Source organism: Pelodiscus sinensis, chromosome 2 (genome assembly GCF_052426305.1).
Source record: "Pelodiscus sinensis isolate ZL-2025 chromosome 2, ASM5242630v1, whole genome shotgun sequence".
Taxonomy (NCBI): Eukaryota; Metazoa; Chordata; order Testudines; family Trionychidae; genus Pelodiscus; species Pelodiscus sinensis.
In genome coordinates this window covers 79,044,557-79,072,410 of record NC_143053.1, presented here as the reverse complement: position 1 = coordinate 79,072,410, position 27,854 = coordinate 79,044,557, and the positions used below count along the sequence as shown (strand labels likewise).

Below are 27,854 nucleotides of genomic sequence, written 5' to 3'. Positions count from 1 at the left end.
TCCTGCTTATTGGTCACTTTCAGTTCACGTTCCTAGCTAATGAGCAAATAACACCATTGATAGGGCCTGCTCTAGGTTTTTGCCGCCCCAAGCAAAAAAAATTTTGGCCACGCCACCCCCCCCCCCCCCCCCCGCTTTTTTTGTTGGCTTTTAAACGTTTGCACTTTGCAATTTGGGGGGGGGGGGGGGGGGAGAGATTGACTGTTTAAATTTTTTTAAAACATGAACACAGAAAATTTGTAGTTAGTGAAATAAAACAATTTCTTACTAGTGTACTCATTTAATTTTTACAAAATCACAATTACAAACAATTTGGGTTACACTAATGAAAAACATTAGTGTCTTCCCTCACTCCCAACCCACAGCCAGCCTAGCCCTGCCCCCCCACAGCTGCCAGTGCCCCTCACTCCTGACCCACAGCTCCCACAGCCAGCTCAGTCCTGGGTCGTCCCCGTCCCCCCACATGCTGGTGCCCCTCACTCCTGACCCACAGCAGACCAGCCATGGGCTCTCCCCACCAGCTGCCGGTGCCCCTCATTCCCTGACCTACAGCCCTAGGCATCCCTGCCTCGCCCCGCCCCCGCTGCCTAGGAGCCAGTACCTGGAGGCCAACCCCTCCTGACAAATTCCCTCGGGGTCTCCTTTGAAGAGCTTGGTGGCCTGCTAGACCTTGCACTGGAGGTTGCTGATGAGGATGGGGAAGTAGCCAGCCTCCCAGAGGCAGCTCAGGCTGGGCCCGGATCAGCAGCAGGTGCTGGCGTGTCTGGGGCAGGAGCTGGGACAGGTGGGGGGGCTGCTCCTCAGCCCCAGGCCCAGTAGGTACTGCTGGAGCAGCAGCTTCTCCAGCGCCTGCAGGGCCTTGTCCAGCACAGTCTGTGTGGCCATGCCCAGGGACCCCGGTGGGTGCCCGTCCCCCCTGCAGCCGCCATGGCCCTGGCCAGAGGAGAGACTGCGCTTCCTGCACCGGGGACATCCCCCCACGAACCCGCCCCGGCCCCCGCAGGTAGGGCTGACCCAAAGTAGGCAGCGGAGCGAGGCAGCAGCAGGAGGCAGAGGGTGGCCAGCAGGCTCCGGGAATGCATGGGTGCCAGCGCTGCACAGTGGGTAGTGGCATCTCCCATGTCCCTTTAAAATTGGTGGGGTGGCTGCTTACCTGGAAATGTGCCACCCCAAGCCTGTGCTTGATTTGCTGGTGCCTAGAGCCAGCCCTGGCCATTGATTATATATAGATGCCATCTGTAGCAATTATTTTCCCCCTTTACCTCCATCCACCTCTTAATGCTTTGAGACACCACAAGTATAACGTTTAGTCCGAGCATCTGGCTGGGGATTAATTGGAATCCCTTTAGCAAATGAAGCTCAACTGGAGAACGGAGCCAGTTTGTGGGATAAAATTCTCATTGTTCGCTGGCTGCCTATGGTAACAGGAAGGATAAGCCATTGAAATAAGCCCCTATAAGAGACTTAATCCTTTATTTTAAAAAGAGGCCCATTAGTGTGAAGTGATCTGTAACTGGGACTGCTCAGCACTACTGGGTACTATTTTAGAAAGTTTTATATTACCAAGATTTATGGGGTTCACTTCTAAAAGTACAACACTCACACAAAGCAAGAGTAATATAATGCACACGCGCGCGCACACACACACACACACACACAAAATGTGTTCCTGGCTTGCTGCTTATTACAACAAAACTGCCTTGATATACACACACCACCCACCCACCCACCCACCCACCCACCCACACACTCTCTCTCTCTCTCTCTTCCTGGCTTGCTGCTTATTACAACAAAACTGCCTTGATACACAGCATCTCTCAGAACTTACCTGCAAGAAATCCTCAAGTCTTAAGTGAAGCCTGATCCCTCTGAAAAGAATCAGGGTGCTGCTTTTACGTAATAGCCTGCAAAGACTTTGCTTCTGCAAAATCCAGGAAATTGCTTTTGCCAGAGACATCAGCAGACTAGCAGGTTGGTAGAGGATAGAAGTCAGGTTTTGACAAGTTCACTAGACACATGCAAGGATTGCCTATGCTGAATCCTGCAGAAACAAATTCTCCAGTAAGTGCAAGTTAACCACAGGGGCAACAAGTTGCAAGGGTGTGGCCAAGTGTTAAATGAATTTATAATTCAGCATAGTTATCCCACTTAGAGAAATCTCCAGTAGTTCTGCTGCTTCTCATAACTTCACCTAGCTGCCTGGCAAAGCTAACAATCCTGATCAGTTACACTTATTCAGAGTTCTGTGAGCAGCATTTACAGTAGCTTGGGTCAGGAGCAGCATTTACAGTAGCTTGGGTCAGAAGCTAGCCCTCAATGCACTAGCCAGAGGAAGGATAGCAATTGGGGATCATAGCCAGAGAATTGACTCCCCTATGCCTGGAGTATAGGAGCTACTCATAGCAAATGCTCCAGAAGAAGAAACACTAGGACACTGGGAAGGGGGGGGAGAGGGTAAAACAGGGGAGGGGGGAGAAATCACATAAAGCCACAAGCTTACAGCATCATAAGAGGCAGGGGAAACATACAGTAGCAGAGAAAAGCTCTCAAAGACTCTGGTTTTGAAGATAACAGAGAAGCAGCTGGGGGGGGGGGGGGGGGAGAAGAGAAGGAGAGAAAAGTTTTCCGATTGAAACAAAAGACTCCTTGCCCAAAGCCAACATGAAAGATTGAGCTAGCTCTCTTCCAAACAGGGTCCAGAAAGAGCAACCTGATGACAAACCCAGTCTGTTGGGATTGTCAGGGGCACATGGTGCCTACACATTGTTTTCTTAGAAGGCATTGCTGCTGGAGCTCTGCCACTACTCATTCCCTTCCCCCTCCCCTCACATTTCTGGTTTTCTTGAAAAAGATCACTTCAGTAACATACCATTCTTGACTGTCTTAGATCCTGTATCTATTAAACACATGCTAGTTATGCAACATCCTTAATACTAGAAACTAAGTAACAAAACTTACTTCCAATGGGGAAGGGAATCATAGGCATATGCTAGTCAAATACAGACAATTTAATATAATCAAAGCAGACTGAGTTCTGCCACAATTCTACCAGGCACTGAGAAAAGGTACCGTATATTCCGGCGTACAAGACGACCTCTGATGTTAAAAAACATCCCCCAAAAATCGGGGGTCGTCTTGTACGCCGGATGCCCCGCCGCCGGAGCCCCTCCGCGGCTTTGAAAGCCTCGGGGGAAGCCGGCGGCGGGGCATCCCAGGCGCGCATGGGCTGCCCCCCCGCCGGAGCCCCTCCGCGGCTTTGAAAGCCTCGGGGGAAGCCGGCGGGGGGCATCCCAGGCGCGCATGGGCTGCCCCCCCGCCGGAGCTCCTCCGCGGCTTTGAAAGCCTCGGGGGAAGCCGGCGGGGGGGCATCCCAGGCGCGCATGGGCTGCCCCCCCGCCGGAGCCCCTCCGCGGCTTTGAAAGCCTCGGGGGAAGCCGGCGGGGGGGCATCCCAGGCGCGCATGGGCTGCCCCCCCGCCGGAGCCCCTCCGCGCCGCCGCGGAGGGGCTCCGGCGGGGGGGCAGCCCATGCGCGCCTGGGATGCCCCCCCGCCGGCTTCCCCCGAGGCTTTCAAAGCCGCGGAGGGGCTCCGGCGGGGGGGCAGCCCATGCGCGCCTGGGATGCCCCGCCGCCGGCTTCCCCCGAGGCTTTCAAAGCCACGGAGGGGCTCCGGCGGGGGGGCAGCCCATGCGCGCCTGGGATGCCCCGCCGCCGGCTTCCCCCGAGGCTTTCAAAGCCGCGGAGGGGCTCCGGCGGGAGGGGGGGGCAGCCCAGGCGCTCCTGGCGGCTTTGCTCCCGGTGCCTCTGGTCTGCTGGGGACCATCTCCAGCAGACCAGGGACACCGGGAGCAAAGGAGGCGGAGGGGCGCTGGGGTATAAGATGAAACCCTATCTTTTAATTAAAAAGATAGGGGGTCGTCTTATACACCCAGTCGCCCTATACGCCGGAAAATACGGTACTTAACACAAGAATAATAGGAATACCCAAACCATGACAGAATTCATGGAACAAATATTCTTAAAGTTTGAGTGAACTGTGATCAGTGTCTGGAACACTGCTTCTCAAGCTATGATGCATGATGTCTTTCCCATTGGCCCCAGGAATGCAGTAGGAAGACAGGAGGCATCAGCCATAGTCCAAACCAGTCAGTTCTTCAGGGAGACTCTCACTCCATTTAAAGTCAAATGGACATCTCAATTGTAAAGTTTATACCACAACTTTGCATCATGTTGACAGTGTGCAAACACTGCAGTACTCTTTCAACATAAATTGTTCTATTTAGCACTTTGTCTTCCCTTCCCCTGCCTTTGGGCAGACGGGAAGGCAACCCAGTCCATTTGCTTAGCACTCCTCTGTGCTTCTGCAGCAATAGAAATTGGTTCTCTTTTGATCAGCGCTGTGCTAATAGCTAGTGTTACAAGAACTATTTGAGACCCATGTTATGGAACCACTGAGCAACAATCACCTGTCTAGGAGAAATGGACATTAGAATTCAGGGTTGTTAAATCTTGATTTACTAACTAAGGTAAACAATTTCTGCTCTTGCAATTGCATACACTGGAAGAGTATTAAATATGTATGCTAAAACTAAACAAGGTTTATTTACTCAGGTACTTCACTATCTAATCACGTTTCTCATCCTAGAATGAGCATTATATATTTGCATTAATGAAGAACCGAAAACTACAGTGTAAGATACAGACTAGTGCAGAATGCTGACTGACTATTAGTCATAGATGTTTGAGGGATTATTTATATGGAAATTTGTACACATGTAAGTGAATCTGCCTGCGGTCACTCTCCACATTTAAGATTTCAACTAGAGAAGTTTATTCCATTTAGTATGCATGTCCACAAAGCATCATTTTAGGGTAAGGGACTGAAAAAAATACTTTTATAGCCTAGCTGACAACATATACTAGAGAGCAAAGCGTAACAATCAATAAAGGTTACAGACATGATCAGTTTAAATGCAATGAAATTCCAGGGCAAAGGGAGTCATGCAAGGAGACAGAGAAAATTGTTCTTCCCAAACTCTTCTAAGCAAATTTAGCAGTTGTGAGAAGGCACCACACTGACAGTCCTGGACACTGACATTCTCTTCATCAAGTAAGATTTCCTTATAGTCTTCCACCAAATTGCCTGATTCCTTACCTAAAGAGACCACCTTTAAAGAAAAGAGGGGAATTTGTATCACGTGCAATCCTCTCTTGAAAACACTAAAGTGCTAACCAGTGATGGTGTTTAATGTGTATGCTTACTATAATCAAGACTGACCATTCACATAAAGAGCGAGTCTTTAAATAGTAAGAGCTTAAGTCTTGTTTACACTAGAAAATTGTGCCACATGAAAGAAGCGGTATGACTTGCCCATGTGTACCCGGCACGTTACATCATGCTATATTGATTGCAATTATCCCACAAACACTACCTATGCATGGTCTTCTAGAAACTTATCCTACATTTCTTGGCACTATTGGCATTGGCCTGTGGGAAATTAATGTGCTTAGAATGGCTGGTGTGTCGCAAGACAGTTGTAATATTCAAACTAGGCAACCAATGGTCATTACCCACACTAGTATCTCATACAAGAGCACTATCTAAGGCCATGTATCTAACACTAGCCACATGTGGCTATTTAGCCGATTGAGTGTGACTAGCCATAGCCACTATAGTGGCTATTGCTTCAGAACTGGTTGGACACCACAGAGCCAAGGAAGAACATTCAGGAGTAGCACAGAGCAGGGCACATAGAGGGCATTAGGCACAATTATATAATGTTTGAAACAAGTGTACATATTGATGCTGAGTACTACTAACCAATAATTTTATTTTTCACACCCCAAAACTCTCCATTGTAGTCAAGGCTGCAACTCCTAAGACATGTGATTTAGTGGTGGGAAAAGCTCTATATCATTTGAACCCTAATCACCTGAAGGTTGTGCTGTCTAGCTGAAACTGGAGGCCTGATACACAATTTAATTTGGATTTACATAGCAAAGCTAATACATAAGTTATAACTTGCAATTAGGGCTTATGTAATTCCAAACTCCTCCTCCCCCCCCAGATTCAACACATACCAACTTGACAACCAAACCTACTAGCCAGGGTAAAAGATGTATACACCTGCCAGTTCACTTCTGGATCCTCCTCAATGAAGTGATCCTGGGCTTGCTCCTACAAATATGTAGAGTTTACCAGAAGCATTAGTTTGAATACAAGACAGATTTTCTGTTTCATGACTACTATTCAGAACTCAGTAGTGGAAGCCAAGAATCTGCATCCTTTTCACTCTGCTGCAGTTTTACAAGATGGAGCAGCCACAGCAGCATTGAAGCTAACCATTCTCATACAAAGGTCTGAAGTTATGGGAAGCCACCACTTACAATCCATCATTAGACAATCATCCTAAAATAACACTACAATGATTCACGGTTGGGTAGATTAACATACATAGCAGGACCCTGAAACTCAGACAGTTAAATGAAAGTTAAGATTCTGCCGATTTTGATGGCACTCCTCTATTGTTCCAGCTTTAATAAAGAACAGTAGTAGTCTACTAATACTGATCCACTCTAGAGCTGCTACTAGATATGCAATGGAAAGAAGTTTGAAGTGTCTAACTACATTGCATAGCAACCAATGTATTCAGTCTCAAATAAAAAAAGCTAAAATCCAGAGACCTGCACTGTCATAGCAGTCTCAAGATTACTTAGTATTAACTAAGGACATGTCTACATGAACACCTGTCAGGCTATATAGAAATTCCCTCATCTGAAGCATAAGTAAGATGGGTGAGAACAAGGCATGCCCTAAACACAATCAATAGTTGACACCACCACTGACTGCCCTCTACTCAACGGGTGCATAACTCCGATTGCTTGAGCTAGACAGGGAGGGGAAGCGGGGTCACTTGTACATCCACTTTAGTTTGTGTGTGCCTGGGCAGAGGCTAGCGTGACAGCGCCAGCTACTTCCTGAGGGCCTTGATCATCAAGCATCTAGTTTAGATTTTTGTAACTGATCGCGAGTCTTATGATTTGCCAGACCAACACTACTACAAGCGAACATGCAGCCAGCCATGTATGTTGTAATCACGCAGAGGGGAGGGGGAATGTTTCCTATCGCACAGCAACAGGGCTCAGCCTCTGGGGGCAGCGCTCCAGCTCGTAGCGATGCGAACGCAACTCAGCGGTGCCGGAGCCAGGCGGGTGTTCCAGCCCCGCCGGCCGGCTCACGGCGGTTTCCGCCAGACATGGGGTTCACAGCGGGGTTCACTCGCTCTCCGCGCCCCACTGGCCAAACGGGGCCAGGCTCCCAGAGGCACCGGAGCCGCCAAGGGCCGGCTGGGGGGGCCCCGCCAGAGCGAGCAGCCCGGAAACCAGTCACGCGCCTGCAGGGAGCAGGCGCCACGCAGCCCCGGGACGGCTCCGCAAAGCAGCCCCTCGGGGGGCAGCCAGCGGCGCGGCGAGACACCCCGCCCTCCGCAGGGGCCTGCGCGGCTCCCGGCACGAAGGGGCTCCCGGCCGCATTGCCACAGCGGCTGCTGGGACGCGCCCGGGGTAACCGCATCGCGCGCCCAGCCTGCCCGCTCCGCCGCCGCCGCCGCCTCACCGCTGCAAGCAGGCAGGCGCCCTCCCTCGCGCAGCCACCGAGCCTCGCTCGCGCGCCAGCTTCCCCCGCCGCCCCCCTTCCCGAGTGCTTTATACGCAGCCACCCCGCACGTGACCCGCCCGCCCCAGCGGGGAGGATTCCCCCGCCCGGCTCGGGGATTCTCCCAACGGGAAGCGAGAGGGGGCAAAGCTCCTCTCCCAGCCGCAGCCCCGCCCGGGGTCCTTGGGGAGGGGGGTGCTCGGTGGCGCCGCAGCAGCTGAGCCAGAGGTTCTACGGAGCCTTCCTGCAGCCACTCTTCCCTGCTCCAAGGGGTGGGTCTGCAGCACAGCCTGGCAGGCGGCGTAACAGTAACAGGGGTCTGCTCTGCAGGCGAGCACTGTCCGAAAGCTCTGTGTGAACATCCTGGGGGATGTTTCACTTACATTCATGCTCACACTGGCCTCTCCTTCTTCCATAACTTTTCAGCCTTCTTATGTTCAGCATAACTCTGCTCTTCCAGCACCTCTTCTCCCACGCATGAAGCTACGTCCTTGGCTCCACTTAAGCTCTGTGTGAACCGCCGGGAATGAACTGATGACAAGACCCTGGGATGTGAGAGAGGCTGGGCACATTGAAACTAAACGGCCTCCGTGACCTTCATAATAAGTGCTTATACAGCATCGTTCATTTGATGACTCCGAAGCTATTTACAATGATGCCCGTAGTAGTTGTATAGAAGGGGAAACTGAGGCACGACTAAGCATAACGCCACACTGAGTGGCAGAGTGGGGAACAGAGCTAGGTTTTCCATCTCTTCAGTCTCTGACCCCATCATCTATTTGCTTCTAAAAAGTTGTAGTACAAAGAGGACATAGTATGCTAGAACTAGATATGAATAAAACTAGATTAAATTCATAAATAGATACAGGAACTCTGATAAATGTAACTCTTCTATATGGATATAGTTATAAAATACACTTTTTGCGGGCTCTTCAGTTTATATACAAATACAATACCACCGAGTAGGTATTCAGAGTGACTATACAGCTGTATGAGTTGAAATAGTACTTTGGTTCAAGACCCTTTGATCCACCATTCTCTTCCTATCTGTTCCACTTTGCCTGCCACTATTTAATTCTTCCCATAACTGACAAGTGGAGAATGCTTTTTGCATTTGGAATCCTCCCGTGATGCTGCTTGAAGCCTTGCAGGAGGATGTGCAATCATTTAATATTATTGTAGCATATGTCATTGAGACATTGACTCTACTGCATTTGGTGAAAGATTATGAGCTACAAGTGCTGTCAGTACACCAATCAGCCAGGTAGGGTGATCACCTGTCCTTGAATGGACAAATTTAAAACTAATTGCTAAATTATTGAGAAACCAACATCACATAAAGAGGGATTAATAAAGAATGTTTTATTTAACTGTAGATTACTGTTTCTCATTTATTTTCTATATTAAAATATGGCAATTCTAAACATGAAATTACAGTATACAAAACGAGGAAATATAATAGTTCCCTATCTGTAGAGTTGATTAATCAGAATTTGCTAGTCTCATGTTTTGATTTGTGTCTTCTCTAGTGAATGTGGTCTTTCTGAAGTTAAGTAAGACATCACTCCACATGTGGGCTTTGGCAATGGGTGTATGGTAGAGATGGTCAGGAATTTCACAAATAAAAGTAAAAAATTATGATAAATAAAAATCAAATCTTAATCAGAAAGGCTTGATTTCTACCAATTTCTCACTGAAAAAAATGACAAAAAACTTCAATGTTTTAAAAATGTCCCATTTTAACATTTTCTAAATAAAAAGTTCTTTTTTTTGCTTCAAAATGGTTTTTCAATTTAATTTACAATAAAAATAAATTAAAAGGTCAAAATCAAAAGGAATCATTTACATTGACCTAAACTTTTTTTTAAATATATTTTTAGTTTGTGAAAAATGTAGGGATTGACTTTTTGTCCTGGTTTGGTATGGATTTTTAAAAAATCTATATTTTTTCAGGACAGGAAACCCATTTTCTGCCTAGTTTCAGCATTGACTGTCTGAAGAGATTCACTTACATTCATGCTCACACTGGCCTCTTCTTCTTCCATAACTTTTCGGCCTTCTTATTTTCAGCATAACTCTGCTCTTCCAGCACCTCTTCTCCCACGCATGAAGCTACACCCTTGGCTCCACTTAAGCGTCTCTCATTCACCCACTCATAGCTTTGTGCCTTCTTTCACAACACCATGACTGCATGGAACAGCCAAGCCCCCATATAAAAAGCAACAAAAAACAAACAATAACCTACCTCTTCCACAAAGGATCCTAGCTGTAATTTATCACACAACACAATGTCTGTGGTGAAGCTAACTGGACTGTATCTCATATTTGCAGATTCTCCAAGGCAGTCCTATTATTTCTTCGTCATAGTTTGCCAGTTTTACAGCCCCTTGTGTACATTCCCAGCACTGCATAAAGAAGAAGAATCTAGTCAGTTTTGCTCTTTAAAGTTTGGCAACCACAAGCACATGTTTCCCCATGAATTGGGTAATCTTTTCCTTTCTTTTTCAGGTGCCCTGCTGGAATTAGTAAAAAGTAGAACATCCAACAAGTTATGTTGGATGATTGAGTGTTGGCAACCACTTCAGGATAAAATTCATGCATATGATGTGAATTGGTTTTGTCAATTATTTTCTTTAACAGAATATATTGTACACCATCTCCTCTGCTGTAATTATTTATGCTGGACAGGTAAAGAATTAAGGGCAACTTCACTGCAGAATTCAAAGTTTTGAAGGATCAGTCCATCTCTTTTAACTGCTCCAGAATGCAAGACCAAAAAGAGTACTGACTAAATGGGTTGTAAATATAGAACCAATAAAAGGAAACTTCTGCTTTATGCAGCACATAATCAATCTGTTGAATTCACTGCTGCAAGAGGTCAAATCCTCTTATGAGACTTAAAAAAGATTGGACAATTATAATGTTACTTTAATAATAATGTTACTTACTAGTTGATGTTTGGACATGGTTTGAAAATGTAAAAAGCACTTTTTGCGGAAAAGCGTATGTGCCAATCTAGACGCGCTTTTCCACAAAAAAGCCCTGATTGCCATTTTCGCAATTGGGGCTTTTTTGCGGAAAACAAATCTGAGCTGTCTACACTGGCCCTTTTGTGCAAAAGCTTTGTCTACACAGCAACATTATTTCAGAATAACTAGCGTTATTTCAAAATAACTTCGTCCGTGTTTATACAGCAGGCAGTTATTTTGAATTAATGTCAAAATACTGTCAAGCTGGAGGACTTCTTACTCTGAGGCTGTCTAGATTGCATCCCTTTTCCGTAAAAGGGATGCAAATTAGACACAGCGCAATTGCAAATGAAGCGGGGATTTAAATCTCCCCTACTTCATTTGAATAAACATGGCTGCTGCTTTTTTCCGTCTCGGGGCTTTGCCGGCAAAAAGCGCGTCTAGACGGGGATCTTTTGGAAAATAAAGCCTTTTCCGAAAGATCCCTTATTCCTTACGAAAAAGGGATGCAATCTAGACACAGCCTGAGTGTTATAACCCTCATTGTACATTGAGTAAGGGAAGTCGGAGGAAGAGCGCTCTGTTTTGAAATAAGAGCTGTGTAGACCCTCCCAATTTTGAAATAAAGCTACTTCAAAATAAGCTACATTATTTCAAAGTTAATTCATAGCTTATTTCAAGTTAAGCCCTGCTGTGTAGATGCACCCTTACAAAGTAATTTCAGGAATCACCTAGTGAGAGAATCTGCGGAACTGGCCATATGCAAATTTGACACTATCTCTCACAGCTTGAACAAAGACATGAACTGGATGGGCCGCTATATTCAATACCCAAATGACATCAAAAGCTAAGTATTAAACACCTACAGCCCACTCTATTAACCTCATTTAGCAAGGACACTTTAATTGGCAGGTTTTTTCCCCCTCCTCCTCTCTCCTATTTTTCTCCTTTTTATTTAAAGCTCTGTCCCTCTGGCTTCATATTTGTCATCTGAAGACATGGGTTGTGCCCCCCAAAAGCTCATGACACTATCTATATATTTTTTGCTTAGTTTCTAAGGTGCTTTTGTTTAGTTGTTTTTTATGTTTTTTTTTTAGTTACAGACGAACACAGCTACCCCTCTGAGGCTACGTCTAGACTACAATGTTTTATCAGAAAAAGGTATGCAAATTGTGGTCCACAATTTGTGTACCTTTTTCCGATAGTTTTGTCAGAAGAGGCTTTTCTGAAATTTGGCCTGTCTACATCGGCCCACATTTCAGAAAAACTTCCTCTTTTGGAAGAGCCCTTCTTCCTCGTGGAATGAGGAAGACAGGGCTTCCAAAAGAGCGTGTCTGTTCTTCCGCGAAAAAAATCAGAAGAGCAAAAGCAGAAGAGCTCAAGCCTTGTAACTAACCATCAAAGTCAAAAAGGCATTTCTAAAATATTGATATACTTCTCAAGTCAGCTGATTTTCTTGTTGTTACTAATCCTTAGAAAGGAAGCAAAAATGTTGAGGCTAACAAGGCCATGTAACAAAGTAATAATTTTTGAAGGCTAGGTGAAAAAAATACACAGTACAGTTAACTGTATTTTTTTGTTACTGTGTATAGAAGCAGTTGGACTCCTCTATTTCATTTTCAAGTAGATTGCCAGCTGCTGAACTAGTTCATACTCACTTTCACAACAAAATTTGTTTGTCTAAACTGTACATATAAATCAGAAATTTGCTAATGCAAAATCATTTCTATCATCAGCCCCTTAATTTGAGGAGTCCGTCAAATCTAATTTTGCTGTATCTGAGCTTTCAACTATAACAATATAAACAGAAAAATATGAAAAAGTTTGATCTCTTTCCAAAGAAATGTAGAGGAAAGGGAAAATGTATTTTATCTTAATTCTTCACTATGGAATCTCTATGAAAATATACAAAAAGAAAGCATGCAAATTTAAAATTGCAGAGAAAAGGTGGCTCATATATTTTTCAAAAATAGAGAAATTAATACTCAAATGATATACTAATATAAATATATTTTCAAGCCATCTTTACTATCACAGATAAGGAAAATACAGCTACAGGCAGTCCCCGGGTTACATGGATCCGACTTACATCGGATCCCTACTTACAAACGGGGTGAGGCAACCCCGCACTAGCTGCTTCCCCAGAAGCACCAGCAGACCAGGGAGATGCGAAGCTAGCGCCCCTCCCCCAGCAGACCAGGGAGACGCAGAGCGGCTTTTCTCAGCAGATACCTCAGCTTGAGAATAAAGGACTGAGGGAAGTGAGGTGTGGGAGAATAAAACTGAGCTTTGGAGAAATGTTTGGCTAGAGTTTCCCCTACAATATGTACCAGTTCCGACTTACATACAAATTCAACTTAAGAACAAACCTACAGTCCCTATCTTGTATGTAACCCGGGGACTGCCTGTACAATGAAGAAACAAACACTGAATTTAAAATTGTGCAATTTGAGTTTAAAAGAAATTACACCTACACTTGTTTTTAGAACATGAAAGATGCAATTTAAAAAATGTTGAAGCATCACAATCTTGAAACCATTTATCTTGCACTTGAGATATTTTTGGGTGTACCAATACTTGCTTTTCTAATGTATCTTATTGAACAAATATTTTAGCATTAATTTACTGGATTATTCTGAATTCCTTTGTTAAGTGAGATGAAGTAGATGCAAAATATGAATAACAACAGTACCAGTATTCTATGGCTACGTCTAGACTAGCATGATTTTCCACAAATGCTTTTAACAGAAAACTTTTTCCGTTAAAAGCATTTGCGGAAAAGAGTGTCTAGATTGGCACGGACGCTTTTCCGTAAAAGCACTTTTTGCAGAAAAGCGTCCGTGCCGATCTAGACGCGGTTTTGCACAAGAAAATCCCAATCACCATTTTCACGATTGGGGCTTTTTTGCGCAAAACAATACTGCGTTGTCTACACTGGCCCTCTTGCACAAAAGCATTTGCTCAAGAGGGCTTTTGCCTGAACGGGAGCAGCATAGTATTTCTGCAAGAATACTGACAATCTTACATGAGATCGTCAGTGTTCTTGCGGAAATTCAAGTGGCCTGTGTAGACAGCTGGCAAGTTTTTCCGCAAAAGCAGCTGCTTTTGCGGAAAAACTTGCCAGTCTAGATGTAGCCTATGTGTGGCTATAACATGTATCAAAAATCTAACTTCATTCAGCAAGACCTTAGGAACAATCTTTTCATTGAGTGTTTTGATATTATTGGCCGTTCTTATGGGATTTTTAGTCCTTATTATCGTTTTTTAGAAATGCCGTGGTTAACTATACCTTTGTGATGAACAAAATATTTAGACAAAGAATTATTTCTTTCTTGTTTAATTTGGCTATTTTGGATTTTGAAGTCGGTAAATTATATTAGCATAATGAAATAATGTATTATTTATAATGTCAATGTTAAATATATCTTTAAGGCAAATAAAAAGGTTTATGTCATTAAGCTGTTTCTCATCTTAAAAAAAATTACCAAACATATAATATACTTAGCAGACTAATGAGCAGGAAATTGAATGCTGCAATTCAGAGGGATATAAGTTAATTAATGATTTATTAGATCACAACATGCAATATTTTTATTGTGAAAAAGCAACAACTGTAGTAGTATATATATTAAAATCAACTCAGTTTAAAAGTTGTTGTTTGATGCTAGTTTTGTTCATGAATTGAATCATATATCTTTAACATTTGGAATTTCACTTATCCCCTATGAATTGTCACAGAGATTAACTAGTCAACATTGAAAATATCGTAGGACATCTACCATCTTGTTTTTTCTATTTTAAAATTGGTACCAGACTGAAAATACGTGAATAATACTTATAACAGACCAAGGTATTGCAATGCATGTTTATAATTATTTCTTCTGGAATAACAAAACGTTTCATGCTTTTTAGAGGACATAAAGTTGGTGATAGGAATTAATTTTTACAAAACTAATTTTGGATGATACTGGGGAGGTTGTGAAATCTCCATCAGTGGAAAATTTTAAAAGCAAGTTAGACCAACACCTATCAGGGATGGTCTACATAACAACATACACTTTGACTCTCACTGAAGTCAAAGAGAGTTATTTTCCTTTACTGAGTGCATGTAATCACATCTTTCTCCAGTTCAGGGATTGGCAATGTATGGCACACGTGCCATAAGTGGCACTCAAGATGATTTTGAGTGTCATGGGCATGGTTCATGGTGGGAGCTCAGTCCCTCTCCCCTCCCTCTACACCGGGGAGCCTAAACTGCCGTAAGGCTGCAGCAGCAGCTCTGGGGGGCAGGTAGGGAGGCTGCAGATTGAGCTGCAAGGGGCTCTCATGGTGCACAAATACCTGGCACCCTCCCCTTTCCCTGGCAGCAGATTAGGCTGTGTGCACAGCGGCTAGGCTGGGTAGTCAAAGGTGACAGGTGTAAAACCTATCTCAAACAGATCCTCCCGGTCCCAAAGAACCAGCCATAGTCCCCGGTCAATGTACACTTTCGATCTTACCCACAAGAGCATGTTGAGCCAATCCTTTAGAATCTAAAACCTAAAGGTTTATTAATAAAATAAAGAAAAGGTGAGCGTAAGATTGTTGAGGAGAGAGAATATATTACATACATCAATTACCAAGTTCTTGATGCAGATTCTTAGCAGAAATATTACAATCTGCTAGCTTAAAAGTCTCTGGTATACATCCTATATTAGGATGGATCAGCAATCCTTTCCGGCTCTCTGTCCCTAGCAAGGATGCATCTGGAATCAGTAGCAAAATTGACGACAAGATGGAGATGGCCTTATGGCACTTTTATATTCCTGGAGTCTCCCAAGCTGGAGCTGGTCACATGATCAAGTGACCTATATCAGTTTCACATGCAAGTAGCCATTATGCACTGGCCAGTCTGCAGGTTTCCAGACACATCCCTCAGGTGTGTATTGGCCACTCCGAGAGCCATTGTCCATGAAGCAGGGCTAGTTAGCATAGCCATTTACTGAACAATCCTTCCTCACAATACAGTCCAGCCCATTGCTCTCTCACAGACAGAACATTTACAATACAAGACCAGAGACCATATTCATAATTTCAAATACAAAAACGATACAAGTACATGAGTATCATACATAGAATCAGTAGAGCATAAGCTTTTGTTTGACACATCACATGGCCCACTTTGTACAGAATTTGGGACAAATGCCACAAGTGGGTACGACAATGATCTGTCTGCTCACTTTTAAAATTCAATAATGTGATGGGGGTGCGGTACCGACTTCTAGCTCCTGCACCACCTTTGCCTGGCAATCCCATCCCCACCTCTTCCAGTCTGCTGCTTTCCCCTGGTTGTGCAGCCCCAGCTCTACAGCCTCAGCATTCTTCACTCCGCTCACCTCCCTTTCTGCCTCTGTGTCCCTGGCAGGTGGGCTGAAGATGGTGTTGAAGTCTCGCCCAGCTGCCAGCATCGCCGTCTACGGGGCCCCGCTAGAGGGTGACTGTTACCCGGGCTGTGGCTCTGGGGCTGGACGGCGACAGAGGCAGCTGAGGGGAGAGGAAAATACATAGGGGGTCCCTCTGCCCCAAAGTCGCATTGGCCCCTGGGTCTCTGGCAGGAAGGAGTAAAAGCTCTCCTCAGTTGGGAGGATGGGGAAGCCCGCATCTTCCCATGGCCCCCACCCCTTAATAACTTGCTCCTCGGCTGCTACTTGCCAGACCAGCCGCTGCACCGTCCTTGACAAAGTGCAGGGAGCTTCATTCTTCTGAGTGCCCCATCGACAGACAGAAGCAGTTGACTAATACAGAGCCTGAGTCGTACACACATCCTACCCAATGTAAGTATTATTGACTTTAAAAGTAACAATGGCATGCAGATACAGGCAATCCCCGGGTTACGTACAAGATAGGGACTGTAGGTTTGTTCTTAAGTTGAATCTGTATGTAAGTCGGAACTGGCGTCCAGATTCAGCCGCTGCTGAAACTGACTGCCAGTTCTGACTTACATACAGATTCAACTTAAGAACTCCAAGCGTCCCCAAGTCAGCTGCTGCTGAAACTGATCAGCGGCTGATTCCAGGAAGCCTGGGGCAGAGCAACTCTGCCTCGGGCTTCCTGTAGTCAGCGCTGGTCAGTTTCAGCAGCGGCTGACTTGGGGACGCCTGGGGCAGAGCAGTTGGGGTGCTGCTGGGTTGCTCCAGTAGCACCGCTCCTCGGCGCTACTGGACCAACCCAGCAGCACCCCAGCTGCTCTGCCCCAGGCGTCCTGATTCAGCCACTGCTGAAACTGACCAGCAGCGGCTGAATCAGGACCTGGGGCAGAGCAGCTGGGGTGCTGCTGGGTTGGTCCAGTAGTGCCCAGAGCAGCGCTGCAGGACCAATCGGCAGCGCCCCAGCTGCTCTGCTCCAGGGTCCAAAACACAAGCCTGGTCTGCTGGGGGAGGGGCACACTAGCCGCGCCCCCGCCCCCCCCAGCAGACCAGGGACACGGGGAGCAGAGCCGCAGCGGCAGCGGGGTGCCGCGCCTCTGAGGCTTTGCTCTGGCAAAGCCTCAGGGGCGCGGGACCCCCCCGCGGCTGCGGCTCCAGTCCCGGTGCCTGTGGTCTGCTGGGGACGGTATTTGCACAAGAAAGCGTCTACAATGGACAAGAGATGTGCTTTTGCGCAAAAGCATTTGTGCCTTTGTAGACGCTCTCTTGCGCAAGAAAGCTCCGATGGCCATTTTAGCCATTGGGCTTTCTTGCGCAAGAAATTCGTGTTGCCTGTCTACACTGGCCTCTTGTGCAAGAACACTTGCGCAAGAGGGCTTATTCCTGTGCGGGAGCCTCAGTGTTCTTGCGCAAGAACTCGCAGCCAGTGTAGACGTAGCCAGGAGACTCTTAATTCAAGAGAACTTAGGTATGTGCTTTACCTCTATGCATGCTGCTCCTCATTCTTGGGATATGTTCCTCATAATCACTTTCAAAGCTGCCTAATTATCATTTTTTGAATCCCCTTCTCAAAACTCTCTTCTGTGATGCCTACAAGAAACTTAAGTCCGACTGCTGCTGCTGCTGCTCTGCGACCATTTTCTATCATGCTGATTTCTTGTACTCCCTCATCAATTTGTCACTTTCGGATGTCTCTTCTGTTATATTTCATTCATAACCTCTTAGCTGCAGAAAGATTCTTGCTGTTGTTTTGTGTATTGCTAGTCACCAGGTCCTAGTCAATGACGAGGCCTGCTACGTGCTACAGTAATGTTACATATTTTCCCTGTTAAAACGAACAGTACATTTTTGTTTAAAAAGGTTGCCTGATCGCTGCATGCTACTGGTCATAAGACACCTAAAAGGAAGAACATGGGACATGCTGTGTCAGCGTGGTTGATAGGGTGCCGGAGTCCTGGGCCTGATCTAGGAGCGGGAGATCTGCACAATGCCACCCCAGAAAAGATGAGCGCGCACAAGCCCAGACAGCTGGGTGCGCTGAAAGATCAGGAAGGGGACAGCCGTGCCGCTGGCCCGGTAACTGTTATTCGTGCCTCTGCTGCGGCAGACCCAGGATTGGCAGCTTTCGCGGACATGAAACCCCTGAGGGTTGTTGTCACCAGGTATCAGGGTCTAGAGACTGAAGCCAAAATCAGGATCGGGCCGCGCCGGGGTTTGCAGCCCCGTAACGAGAAGCGCTTGCACGCGCCATGGGGGGACTGGGCGCAGCAAGCCCGGCGCGCGCGCGCTGGCCGGCCGGCGGCAGAGTCCCGGGGACGAGCCCGCGCGCCCTACAAAGCGCGCGCAGCAGCGGCCAGCACGAGAGCGCGGCCCGCGCGCGGCCGGGGCACTAGCGGCAGAGCCCAGGGCGGCTGGCGCGGATCACTGACACGGCCCCCCCCCTCAGAACTCGGGCCGCGCGCGCGCGCCGCTGCCCATGCCAGGAACGGGACACAACATCAGCACCGAGGCTCCGCGGCCATCCGTCCGCGCGCACGCGCCGTAGCAACACGCCCCGTGGGCGGGGAGGGGAGGGGAGGAACGTGCCCCGCCCCCCCCGGCCCAATGGCGGCGAGTGACCCGGAAACGGCTCAGAGACAAGTGAGTGGCCCCCGCCCCCCTTTGCCGCCAGAGTCCCCTGCAAGCCTGGCCCCGCGTTCACATCTCCTCCCGCCACGTCGGGTGCCGCGTGAGGCCGGCGCTGCCTGGTTCTCTTCCTCTGCTCCCCCACACGCCCCGGAGCTGCTGCACGTTGGGGCCTGCGGGGGGGGGGGGGGGGTTTGCAGAAATATTGGGTGGTGCCCAGCGCACGCGCCCCTCCCCCACTCAAACTCGCTACCCCCCCGCCTTCCTATGGCTCCGGGAGGGAGTTTGGGTGGGGGAGGGGTGCAGGCGCTGGACTGGAGCAGGGGGTGGGGGCAGGAGAAGGGACAAGTTCTGGAAACAAGTTTGGGTGCAGGAGGGGTGAGGTTGCATCTCGGGGGGGGGGGGTTAGGTGCAGGTGAAGTCTGGGGTACAGAGTCTGAGAGGCAATGTGGTTGCAGGGTGGGGGGAGGGGTGCTGGCTTTGACTCTGGCCTGGGGCAGGTGATGGTGGTCGGGGATGCAGGCTCTAAGGCCCCTGGAGTCCAACACACTTTCCACTAGCTACAGGTGGCTATTTGGATGGGTGAGAGTGGTTAGTTTGCTCTAGCAGTAGCCACTATAGCAGGGCTACTCAACTTTGGAAGCTCTGGGGACCACAGTGATACAGCACATGCCGAGGACCGCAACTTGAGTGTGGTTGCATGTACATGCAACTATACATACAGATAGCTTCTTTCACACCCATAGGCATGAATACAAAGATTAAGGCAAGACTTCATAACACATAGGCCCCATTTAAGACAGTTCTGCTGATAATTAATAAAATGCAATATTTACCCCATTTCCACCCATATGAAAGCATTTTTAATGACCAATGACAGTCCAGGAATTTAACTACTAAAATGCTTATCAACAGAAGACCATTATATTGACTATGTTTTTGTTTTGGCTCCCAGCCGTGAGCTGCATGTTGAGCCCCACGTAAACGCAAGCTGCACCGTGGGCTGCAAACAAACAGGCTGCGGGCCGCATGCGGCCCACAGGCCACATGTTGAGTAGCTCTGCACTATACAGTGGCTATTGCTTCAGAACTGGTTGGACACCACTGCCAGAAAGTTTGGAGGCAGGATGGGGATAGAAGGAGACGGTTAAGGAGTGGGGTGTACAAGAGGGTGTGAGGGAAGTGGATAGGGGGTACTGCCCTTTCCTGGAGGGGCAGGGGTCTCTGGGTGCTGCTGCCCCTGCATGCTCCACCAGGCTTCTTCCAACCCCACCTACCATTCCCAGGTGAGTTAATATGCCTGGGGGGAGGGTGCCATCATGAGCAGCACATCAGGGTTAGAGTAGCTATGATCCCTGCAGCTGCTGGCATGTGGGTCCCTGCTCTCCCTTCCTCCTGTCTGCAGGGGGACACATGCTGATAGCTGGGGTTAGTGAGCAGTAGGAAGTTGTTCTAGCCTTGCTGCGCTGCCAGTGGTGACCGTGCTCCCCTCCCCACACGTTTTAACGCATGTGGAAGTGGCAGGTGGGGCTATGGAAAGCATGGGGGAGCACACGGGGATTTAGTGATGCAGGGCCATACAGAGAGTTTTTATGGAGCTTAGCCCTGGGCTGGGAATATTCCTAGTGCAGGGGCCCCATGACCTCATATAACCTCATTGCCTAATATGGCCTGGCCCTGGCTGCTACCATTCGCATTGGTATGTTTAGTGTTGTGATACCTGGCAGCCTTCCCCAGGGGTAGAGGTCCATGTCCTTGGCTTTGTTTTACAAAGGGTTAAGCTTTGGCTTAACCAGGAGTTCTCAGATTGGGATTTCTGAACCCTCAGGGCTACCAGTTCACAACTCCAGGTAGTCTCCTAAGTGGAGTACTTTGCATTTGTCCTTACTGAATTTTGTCCTATTTACTTCAGAACATTTCTCCAGTTTGTCCAGATCATTTTGAATTATAATCCTATCCTCTAACGCATTTGTAACTCCTTCCAGCTTGGTATTGTCTGCAAACTTTCCATTTGTCCTGTCAAAATAATAGGTAAAAGACAGAATAATGTGTTCACATAGGCCCCAATCCTGCAATGAGTTTTTTTCAGACAGACTCCAGTTATTCAGAGTCGGATCTATTGACTTCAGCTGGGTTCCATGCATGTGATATTTTCAGCAGGGATGTAAAGTCCCAGCTAAACATACAGTTTAGCCATTTAACTAATTAAAGAGGGTGTCGAGGTTGGAGCAGACTCTGTCCATGACAGGCAGGTAGCTGCCCCAGCACCCACTGGTTATCCAATTAAACATTCAGATCCCTAATTTTCAAGGGTGTGGTTTTTCAAGTTGATGGTGTCCATGAGTGGTTGGTGAAGGCAGGGCTGGGGGAGGCAAGCTCCCAGCCCCACCTCCAGCCCTCCCCTGTCTGCTGAGGTCCTTCCGCCCTCCTCCACGGGGAGATGGAGCAGCATGTCTCACACAAGCTCCCCCCTTCCAACCATGGTGAGGGAAGTGGGTGGGTGCACATTCTCCCCAACTTCCCCAGAGGAAGGAATGCCACTTAGCCTCTCTAGCACTGGAGGAGGAAGAAGGAGGGGGGCATGCCACGTGGCTCAGCCCGGCCTCTCCAGCCCTGGAACACTGGAGGAGGGAGGAGGACATGCCGTGAAGCCCAGCCCAGCCTAGCCTCTCCAGCCCCAGAGCACCAATGGAGGGAGTAGGGCACGCCATGTGGAGCAGCCCAGGCTCTCCAGCACTGGGAGGGTGGATGTGGGGGGCAGGAACTCTCTGCCCCCAGAACACCTAGGCTGTGTCTAGACTGGCAAGTTTTTCCGCAAAATCATCTGCTTTTGCGGAAAAACTTGCCAGCTGTCTACACTGAATTTCCGCAAAGCACTGACGATCTCATGTAAGATTGTCGGTGCTTTTGCGGAAATACTGTGCTGCTCCCGTTCGGGCAAAAGTCTTTTTCTGAAAAACTTTTGCGCAAAAGGGCCAGTGTAGACAGGAGAGATTTGTTTTCCGCAAAAAAGCCCCGATCGCAAAAATGGCGATCAGGGCTTTTTTGTGGAAAAGCACGTCTAGATTGGCCACGGACGCTTTTCTGCAAAAAGTGGAAAAGTGTCCTGCCAATCTAGACGCGCTTTTCCGAAAATGCTTTTAACGGAAAACTTTTCCGTTAAAAGCATTTTCGGAAAATCATGCCAGTGTAGACGTAGCCTATGTGTTTGACCACTTTTCATTTCACTTGCAATGGGGCAGAATTCTGGTGATTAGGAATTGAAGGTGCTAAATACCTTAGAGGATCCTTTTTTGTGTGTGTGTCTTTTAACATACTTTTCTTGTAGATTGATGAAATTGATGCTCTCTCATCTATATATGGTGATGACTGGTGTGCTGTTGATGAAGATGAAAAGATATTTTGCATTAAGATTAGTGATTGTTTGGAGCAACCAAAATGGACTCTCTGTTTGCAGGTATGGTGTTGGTGCAGCGTTTGGCCCAGATTCTATGATCAGAATCATGCAGGTGGATCTTTGTGCCACATTTAAAGGGGCTCCATATAAACTGAAGTAGGAATGTGAAAGTGTAACGGTGTGCATGGTTAACTGAGGAACCTGGGCTCATTGGTTAACCTTCACATACATGCAGGGTCCCAGTATGCGTGGGGAGACGGCTTAAAAGCCAGCTTCCAGAGCACACTGGCAAGTGGGGAGCCACCTGCCCCACTGCTCTGCTGCCTCTGATATAGAGGCATCAGAGTGGGGAGGGAAGCGGTATGTGTGGGGAACCAGGTCTCCTGTGCTTACTGGGAGCCTGCGTGTAACAGAGGCAGCAACGTGGGCTTGGGCAGACAGGAACTTCCACTTCTCCCTCCTGTGTGTAATTGAGTAACCACTGAAATTTTCAGCAATTACACATTTACTTGATTAAACACATTTTAACATCCCTAGACTCAAGGGTCCACTCCTATGAATCCAGTAGTCTGTTTAGCTGTTGTCTCCTTAAAACATTACTTCAGGGGATAGCCGAGTGACTCTGTTACAGAAAAAAAACAACAAATGATCTGGTAGCACTTTAGAGACTAACAAAACATGTAGACGGTATCATGAGCTTTCGTAGGCACAGCCCACTTCTTCAGATGTCCGGAGTTATGAGTAGGGGATATAGAAACTGGAAATAAAAAGGAGAGGGGAAGGAGGGGGGCTGAGAAGAAAAAAGGAAGGGGTGTGTGAGACAGAGCATCATTAAGTAACTGGAGAATGGGTACTTAACCCTAAGTAGATCAAAGTAAATAGATGCTAAGACAGCTTTCTTTGAAAAGATAACGAGCCTTGTGGATAAGGGAGAAGCGGTGGATGTCATATACCTAGACTTTAGTAAGGCATTTGATACGGTCTCGCATGATATTCTTATTGATAAACTAGGCAAATATAACTTAGATAGGGCCACGATAAGGTGGGTGCATAATTGGCTGGATAACTGTAGTCAGAGAGTTGTTGTTAACGGTTCTAAATCCTGCTGGAAAGGGATAACAAGTGGAGTTCCTCAAGGGTCTGTTTTGGGACCCGTACTATTCAATATCTTCATCAATGATGTAGATATTGGGATAGAGAGTACTCTTATTAAGTTTGCAGATGATACCAAACTGGGTGGGGTTGCAACTTCTTTGGAGGATAGGGACATAATTCAAAATGACCTTAGCAAGTTAGAGAAATGGTCAGAGGTAAACAGGATGAGGTTTAATAAGGAGAAATGCAGAGTGCTCCACTTAGGAAGGAACAATCAGTTCCATACATACAAGATGGGAAGCGACTGTCTAGGAAGGAGCATGGCGGAAAGGGATCTAGGGGTCATAGCGGACCACAAGTTGAATATGAGTCAACAGTGTGATGCTGTTGCAAAAAAAGCAAATATGATTCTAGGTTGTATCAACAGGTGTGTTGTAAGCAAAACTCGTGAAGTCATTCTGCCGCTCTATTCTGCACTAGTTAGGCCTCAGCTGGAGTACTGTGTCCAGTTCTGGGCGCCACATTTCAAGAAAGATGTGGAGAAATTGGAAAGGGTACAGAGAAGAGCGACAAGAATGATTAAAGGTTTAGAGAACATGACCTATGAAGCCAGGCTTCATGAACTGGGCTTGTTTAGTTTGGAAAAAAGAAGATTAAGGGGGGACATGATAGCGGTTTTCAAATATCTAAAAGGGTGTCACAAGGAGGAAGGCGAAAATTTGTTCCTCTTGGTTTCTGAGGACAGGACAAGGAGTAATGGGCTTAAAGTGCAGCAGGGGAGGTTTAGATTGGACATTAGGAAAAAATTCCTAACTGTCAGGGTGGTCAAATATTGGAATAAATTGCCAAGGGAGGTGGTGGAATCTCCCTCTCTGGAGATATTTAAGAACAGGTTAGATAGACATCTGTCAGGGATGGTGTAGACGGAGCTTGATCCTGCCTTGAGGGCGGGGGGCTGGACTCGATGACCTCTCGAGGTCCCTTTCAGTCCTATTATTCTATGATTCTATGATTCTATGACAGGAAGGATACGGCTCACAGAGCAGTTAGCACCTTCAGTGGTTATGAAGTAGGTAGTGTCCTAGCCAGCCCATATCATGATTGAGTCCATTAGCATGTGAATTGAATTTATGGATGAAGTGAGATTCTAATCCTAGCATTTTATAGATTCTAATCCTAGAATCTCGCTTTATCCAACTCTCTTGGTGGGCCGGATCTGGCCTGCGGAGGCCCTTTGCTAAATACCCTTGGTGGGTGCAGGAGACTTCACACACTCTCTCCACCCCCAGGCTAATCAGGGCCTGAGGGCAGGGAAGTGTGCAAACTCTCTCAGCCCTCCAGCTCCGCCCTGCCCAGGTTGCATGGCACCTAGAGGGAACCACCAGCTATTTTGAGCAGCTGGCTGTTTCCTCTAGGTGCTGTATGCCCCTTGCGAGGGGAGGTCTTGATTGACCCTGGGGGAGCAGCAGAGTGTGCCAGGGGCTGGATCAAACGCTTTGGCGGGCTGGATCCGGACCACAGACCTTATCTTGCCCACCCCTGGAGTAGACCGTATGTCAAGTTACTTCTGTGTATCATGGATGAGCAAAAGTCTAAATTATACCCTCAGGATAAACATACAGCCTTTATTTCATCACATAATAATGAAGCAATCTATTTTCTTCTTTTTATAACACTGCTCACCATCCAAATACTCTTAATTGGTTTTGTTATGGTACTTATTTTATTTAGCTAGTTTTGGAGGTCCAACCTGATGACTATTTACATTTAAAATTCTTTTTAGGTGATTCTACCTTCTGAATATCCAGCTACTGCCCCACCTATTTATCAACTAAAGTAAGTGATGTCTCTTTGGCCATGTCTTCATTTGGGATGTAAAAGAGTAGTCAATTAGTCGACTACTTGCTTCCTGCTCCCTCCCCCTGCTGCCTTTATATCAGAGGCAGCAAAGGGGGGGCAGAAGCCAGTGCTGTGGGGAGCCAGTTTATAAGCTGGTTTGTCCCCAGGGTGTGGGAGGACAAGAGAGACAGAGGAGCAGCGGTTAGGGACCTGGCGCAAGCTGGAACTGCTGAGTCTTGGTTCGTGTTGGGTCTGAGACCTACACCACTGCAGCTCTGCCTTTTAAATGTAGTAAAGCATCGAAAAGGCAGAACTGCAACGGGGGGAGATCTCAGCAGTCCTGGCTTGCTCCAGGACCCAGATCTACCCTGCTGCAGCTCTGCCTTTTAAAAGTAGTAAAAGCCCCCAAGCTCTTACTACATTTAAAAGGAAGAGCTACAGTGGGGTAGCTTCGGGACCCATCATGAGCGGGACTCAATTTGTCCCAATTTGTGCCAGGTCTGGGACCGTCCGCTGCAGCGGGGCCCCTAATGACTAATTGTGTACTTGATACAAATTGTATCGAGTACACGATTAGTTAATTCCCCACATCTTAACATCTTTAATCTTCACTAAAAAAATGATTGATCTTCCGGGGTTCGATTTAGTGAGTCTCGTTAAGACTCACTAAATTGAACTCAGACGATGCCCTTGGTGGTTGCCAGTACTCCTGCTTCTGCAAAAAGTAAGGGAAGCCAATGGGAGCATTTATTGTCGTCAGCCCCCTGCTGTGGGGACAGCAGGAAAATTCGAAACAAGTTATGTCATCTCCAGCTGCATATCTTTATTTGACCTTCCCTTTTTAGTGTAGACCTAGCCTTTGTCAGCAGATTTTTCTTTTAAAAGTTTACTGTATTTTTTTTCAAATGTTTATTGCAGCTGTTTGTTGAAGTTTAAGATAGCTAGCTGATTGAATTGAATATACATCCAGGAAATTAGAGATATTAACAAACATTTGTAAAATTTACAGGTTAATTTGGGATTTAAATGTTAGCACTACAGGATTAAAGGAGCACTGTCAATTGCGTCAGACCGGGATGGAGAGAACAAAAGCAGCAGCATGCACAGTTTTGTCAGAAAAAGCGGTGGGCAGTAGGGATAATTTGTTATACTCTGAGCAACTCTGAAGCCATGTTAATGGAATGTGTGCTCAGCTTTCTTCAAATGGTGTAATGGGGTCATCCCAAAGAAGAGCATTTAAGGGGACCAGTAGAAGATCTTGGAAGACTGCTTATCCTGAGATGTTAACAAAACTAAAATCTGTATCAGTAAGACAAAATATGTATCAGTAAGACAAAACTGTTCTTAAAAGTCTTACTTTTGAATGTATTTTTTTAAGTTATAATTTTTTGAGCTGAGCAAAGACACTGAAACTCACAGTTAATGGCGCTAACTTCATTTGTTTTTTGTAATTCTAGTGCCCCTTGGCTTCGAGGACAAGAATATATGGAACTAGCAAATAGTCTGGAAGAAATCTATGTGTAAGTGTCAGTAAATGGAAAATTCTAAAAATTACTTAAAGTATTTTCAGTTGCACATCTTTCTAAACCTAGCATGTTAACTAGATGCATGAATCAGAAGAATTGAGGTAATTGCTGTAACAGCTGAAAAAATAAGACATCTGCATAAATAAAATAATCTAATAGATACTGTACATTTGTACATGCTGAACAGGGCATAATATAAAATTACAAGCATTAATCTTGATGGATAATTTCTGTTATAATTGTATGTTTAAACCCTTTGTACATTGATACAGAAGTCCTTATTTTGACTGCTAATATATATTGGGCTACTTTTAGAGTTTGGTCCCAATAAGTCAAATTTTTGATGTCCAATCTATATTCATATATTAAAATGTAAGATGTGAAAATACCTACTCAGACCTATGTACACAAGTGGAAAACCAGTTTTAACTAAAATAAAATAACTAAAGAAAAGGTAAATTTTAAACAGCTTTAGAAAATATTAACTATAAGTCATTCCACAGCTTGAATGACAGAACTTCTCATAATATGTAAGAATAAATAAATAATATTGAGAAATGCTCAGATTATGTATTTGTGGGAAACAATAATTTTATATAGTCTGTTTTATCCAATCAGATCTGAAAGCATGATATGAATCTGACAAGTGAAATACAGGCAGTCCCCGGGTTACGTACAAGATAGGGACTGTAGGTTTGTTCTTAAGTTGAATCTGTATGTAAGTCGGAACTGGCGTCCAGATTCAGCCGCTGCTGAAACTGATCAGTTTCAACAGCGGCTGAATCTGGACGCCAGTTCTGACTTACATACAGATTCAACTTAAGAACCCCAGGCATCCCCAAGTCAGCTGTTGCTGAAACTGATCAGCGGCTGATTCCAGGAAGCCTGGGGCAGGGGCTTCCTGTAGTCAGCCACTGGTCAGTTTCAGCAGCGGCTGACTTGGGGACGCCTGGGGCAGAGCAGCTGGGGTGCTGCTGGGTTGGTCCAGTAGCGCCGCCGCTTCTCGGCGCTACTGGACCAACCCAGCAGCACCCAAGCTGCTCTGCCCCAGGCGTCCTGATTCAGCCGCTGCTGAATCTGACCAGCAGTGGCTGAATCAGGACGCCTGGGGCAGAACAGCTGGGGTGCTGCCCGGTTGGTCCAGTAGCGCCCAGAGCAGTGCTACGGGACCAACTGGCAGCGCCCCAGCTGCTGTACCACAGGTGTCCGGAGCAAAGCCACGGAGCACGGGGGCAGCGGGACGGCCCAGACGCGCCGTGGCTGTCCGCTGCCCGCGTGCTCCACGGCTTTGCTCTGCTTTGCTCCCCCCTGTCCTCCTGGTCTGCAGACCAGGGGGATGGTGGGG

At 46.8% G+C, this 27,854-nt stretch overlaps 2 protein-coding genes across 11 annotated transcripts in view; one reads left to right on the top strand and one right to left on the bottom strand.

Annotated features, from left to right (window-relative positions):
- LOC102447841 (oxysterol-binding protein-related protein 1) overlaps positions 1-10,039 on the bottom strand; it is a 116,983-nt gene extending 106,944 nt beyond the window's left edge. For 2 of the 9 annotated variants that reach the window (XM_075920836.2, XM_075920839.2), the window contains exons 1-2: positions 7,615-7,689; positions 1,829-2,041 (exon numbers count right to left, since the gene is read on the bottom strand). Coding sequence is in view for 1 of the 9 variants with exons in the window: in XM_075920843.2 (XP_075776958.2) it covers positions 9,666-9,726 (61 nt within the window). In the remaining 8 variants the exon portion in view is untranslated. Of the gene's footprint in view, positions 1-1,828; positions 2,042-7,614; positions 7,713-8,036; positions 8,054-9,665; positions 9,727-9,898 lie in introns of those variants that run through there. The other 7 variants (XM_075920842.2, XM_075920843.2, XM_075920833.2 and 4 more) reach the window with 7 other exon arrangements.
- An 8,468-nt stretch (positions 10,040-18,507) lies between these two features.
- Positions 18,508-27,854, top strand: part of IMPACT (impact RWD domain protein) — a 46,378-nt gene continuing 37,031 nt past the window's right edge. For both annotated transcript variants that reach the window (XM_075920831.2, XM_075920830.2), the window contains exons 1-4: positions 18,508-18,667; positions 21,981-22,109; positions 24,928-24,980; positions 26,441-26,503. In XM_075920831.2, coding sequence (XP_075776946.2) covers positions 18,632-18,667; positions 21,981-22,109; positions 24,928-24,980; positions 26,441-26,503 — 281 coding nt within the window. In that variant the 5' untranslated portion in view covers positions 18,508-18,631. The remainder of the gene's footprint in view (positions 18,668-21,980; positions 22,110-24,927; positions 24,981-26,440; positions 26,504-27,854) is intronic.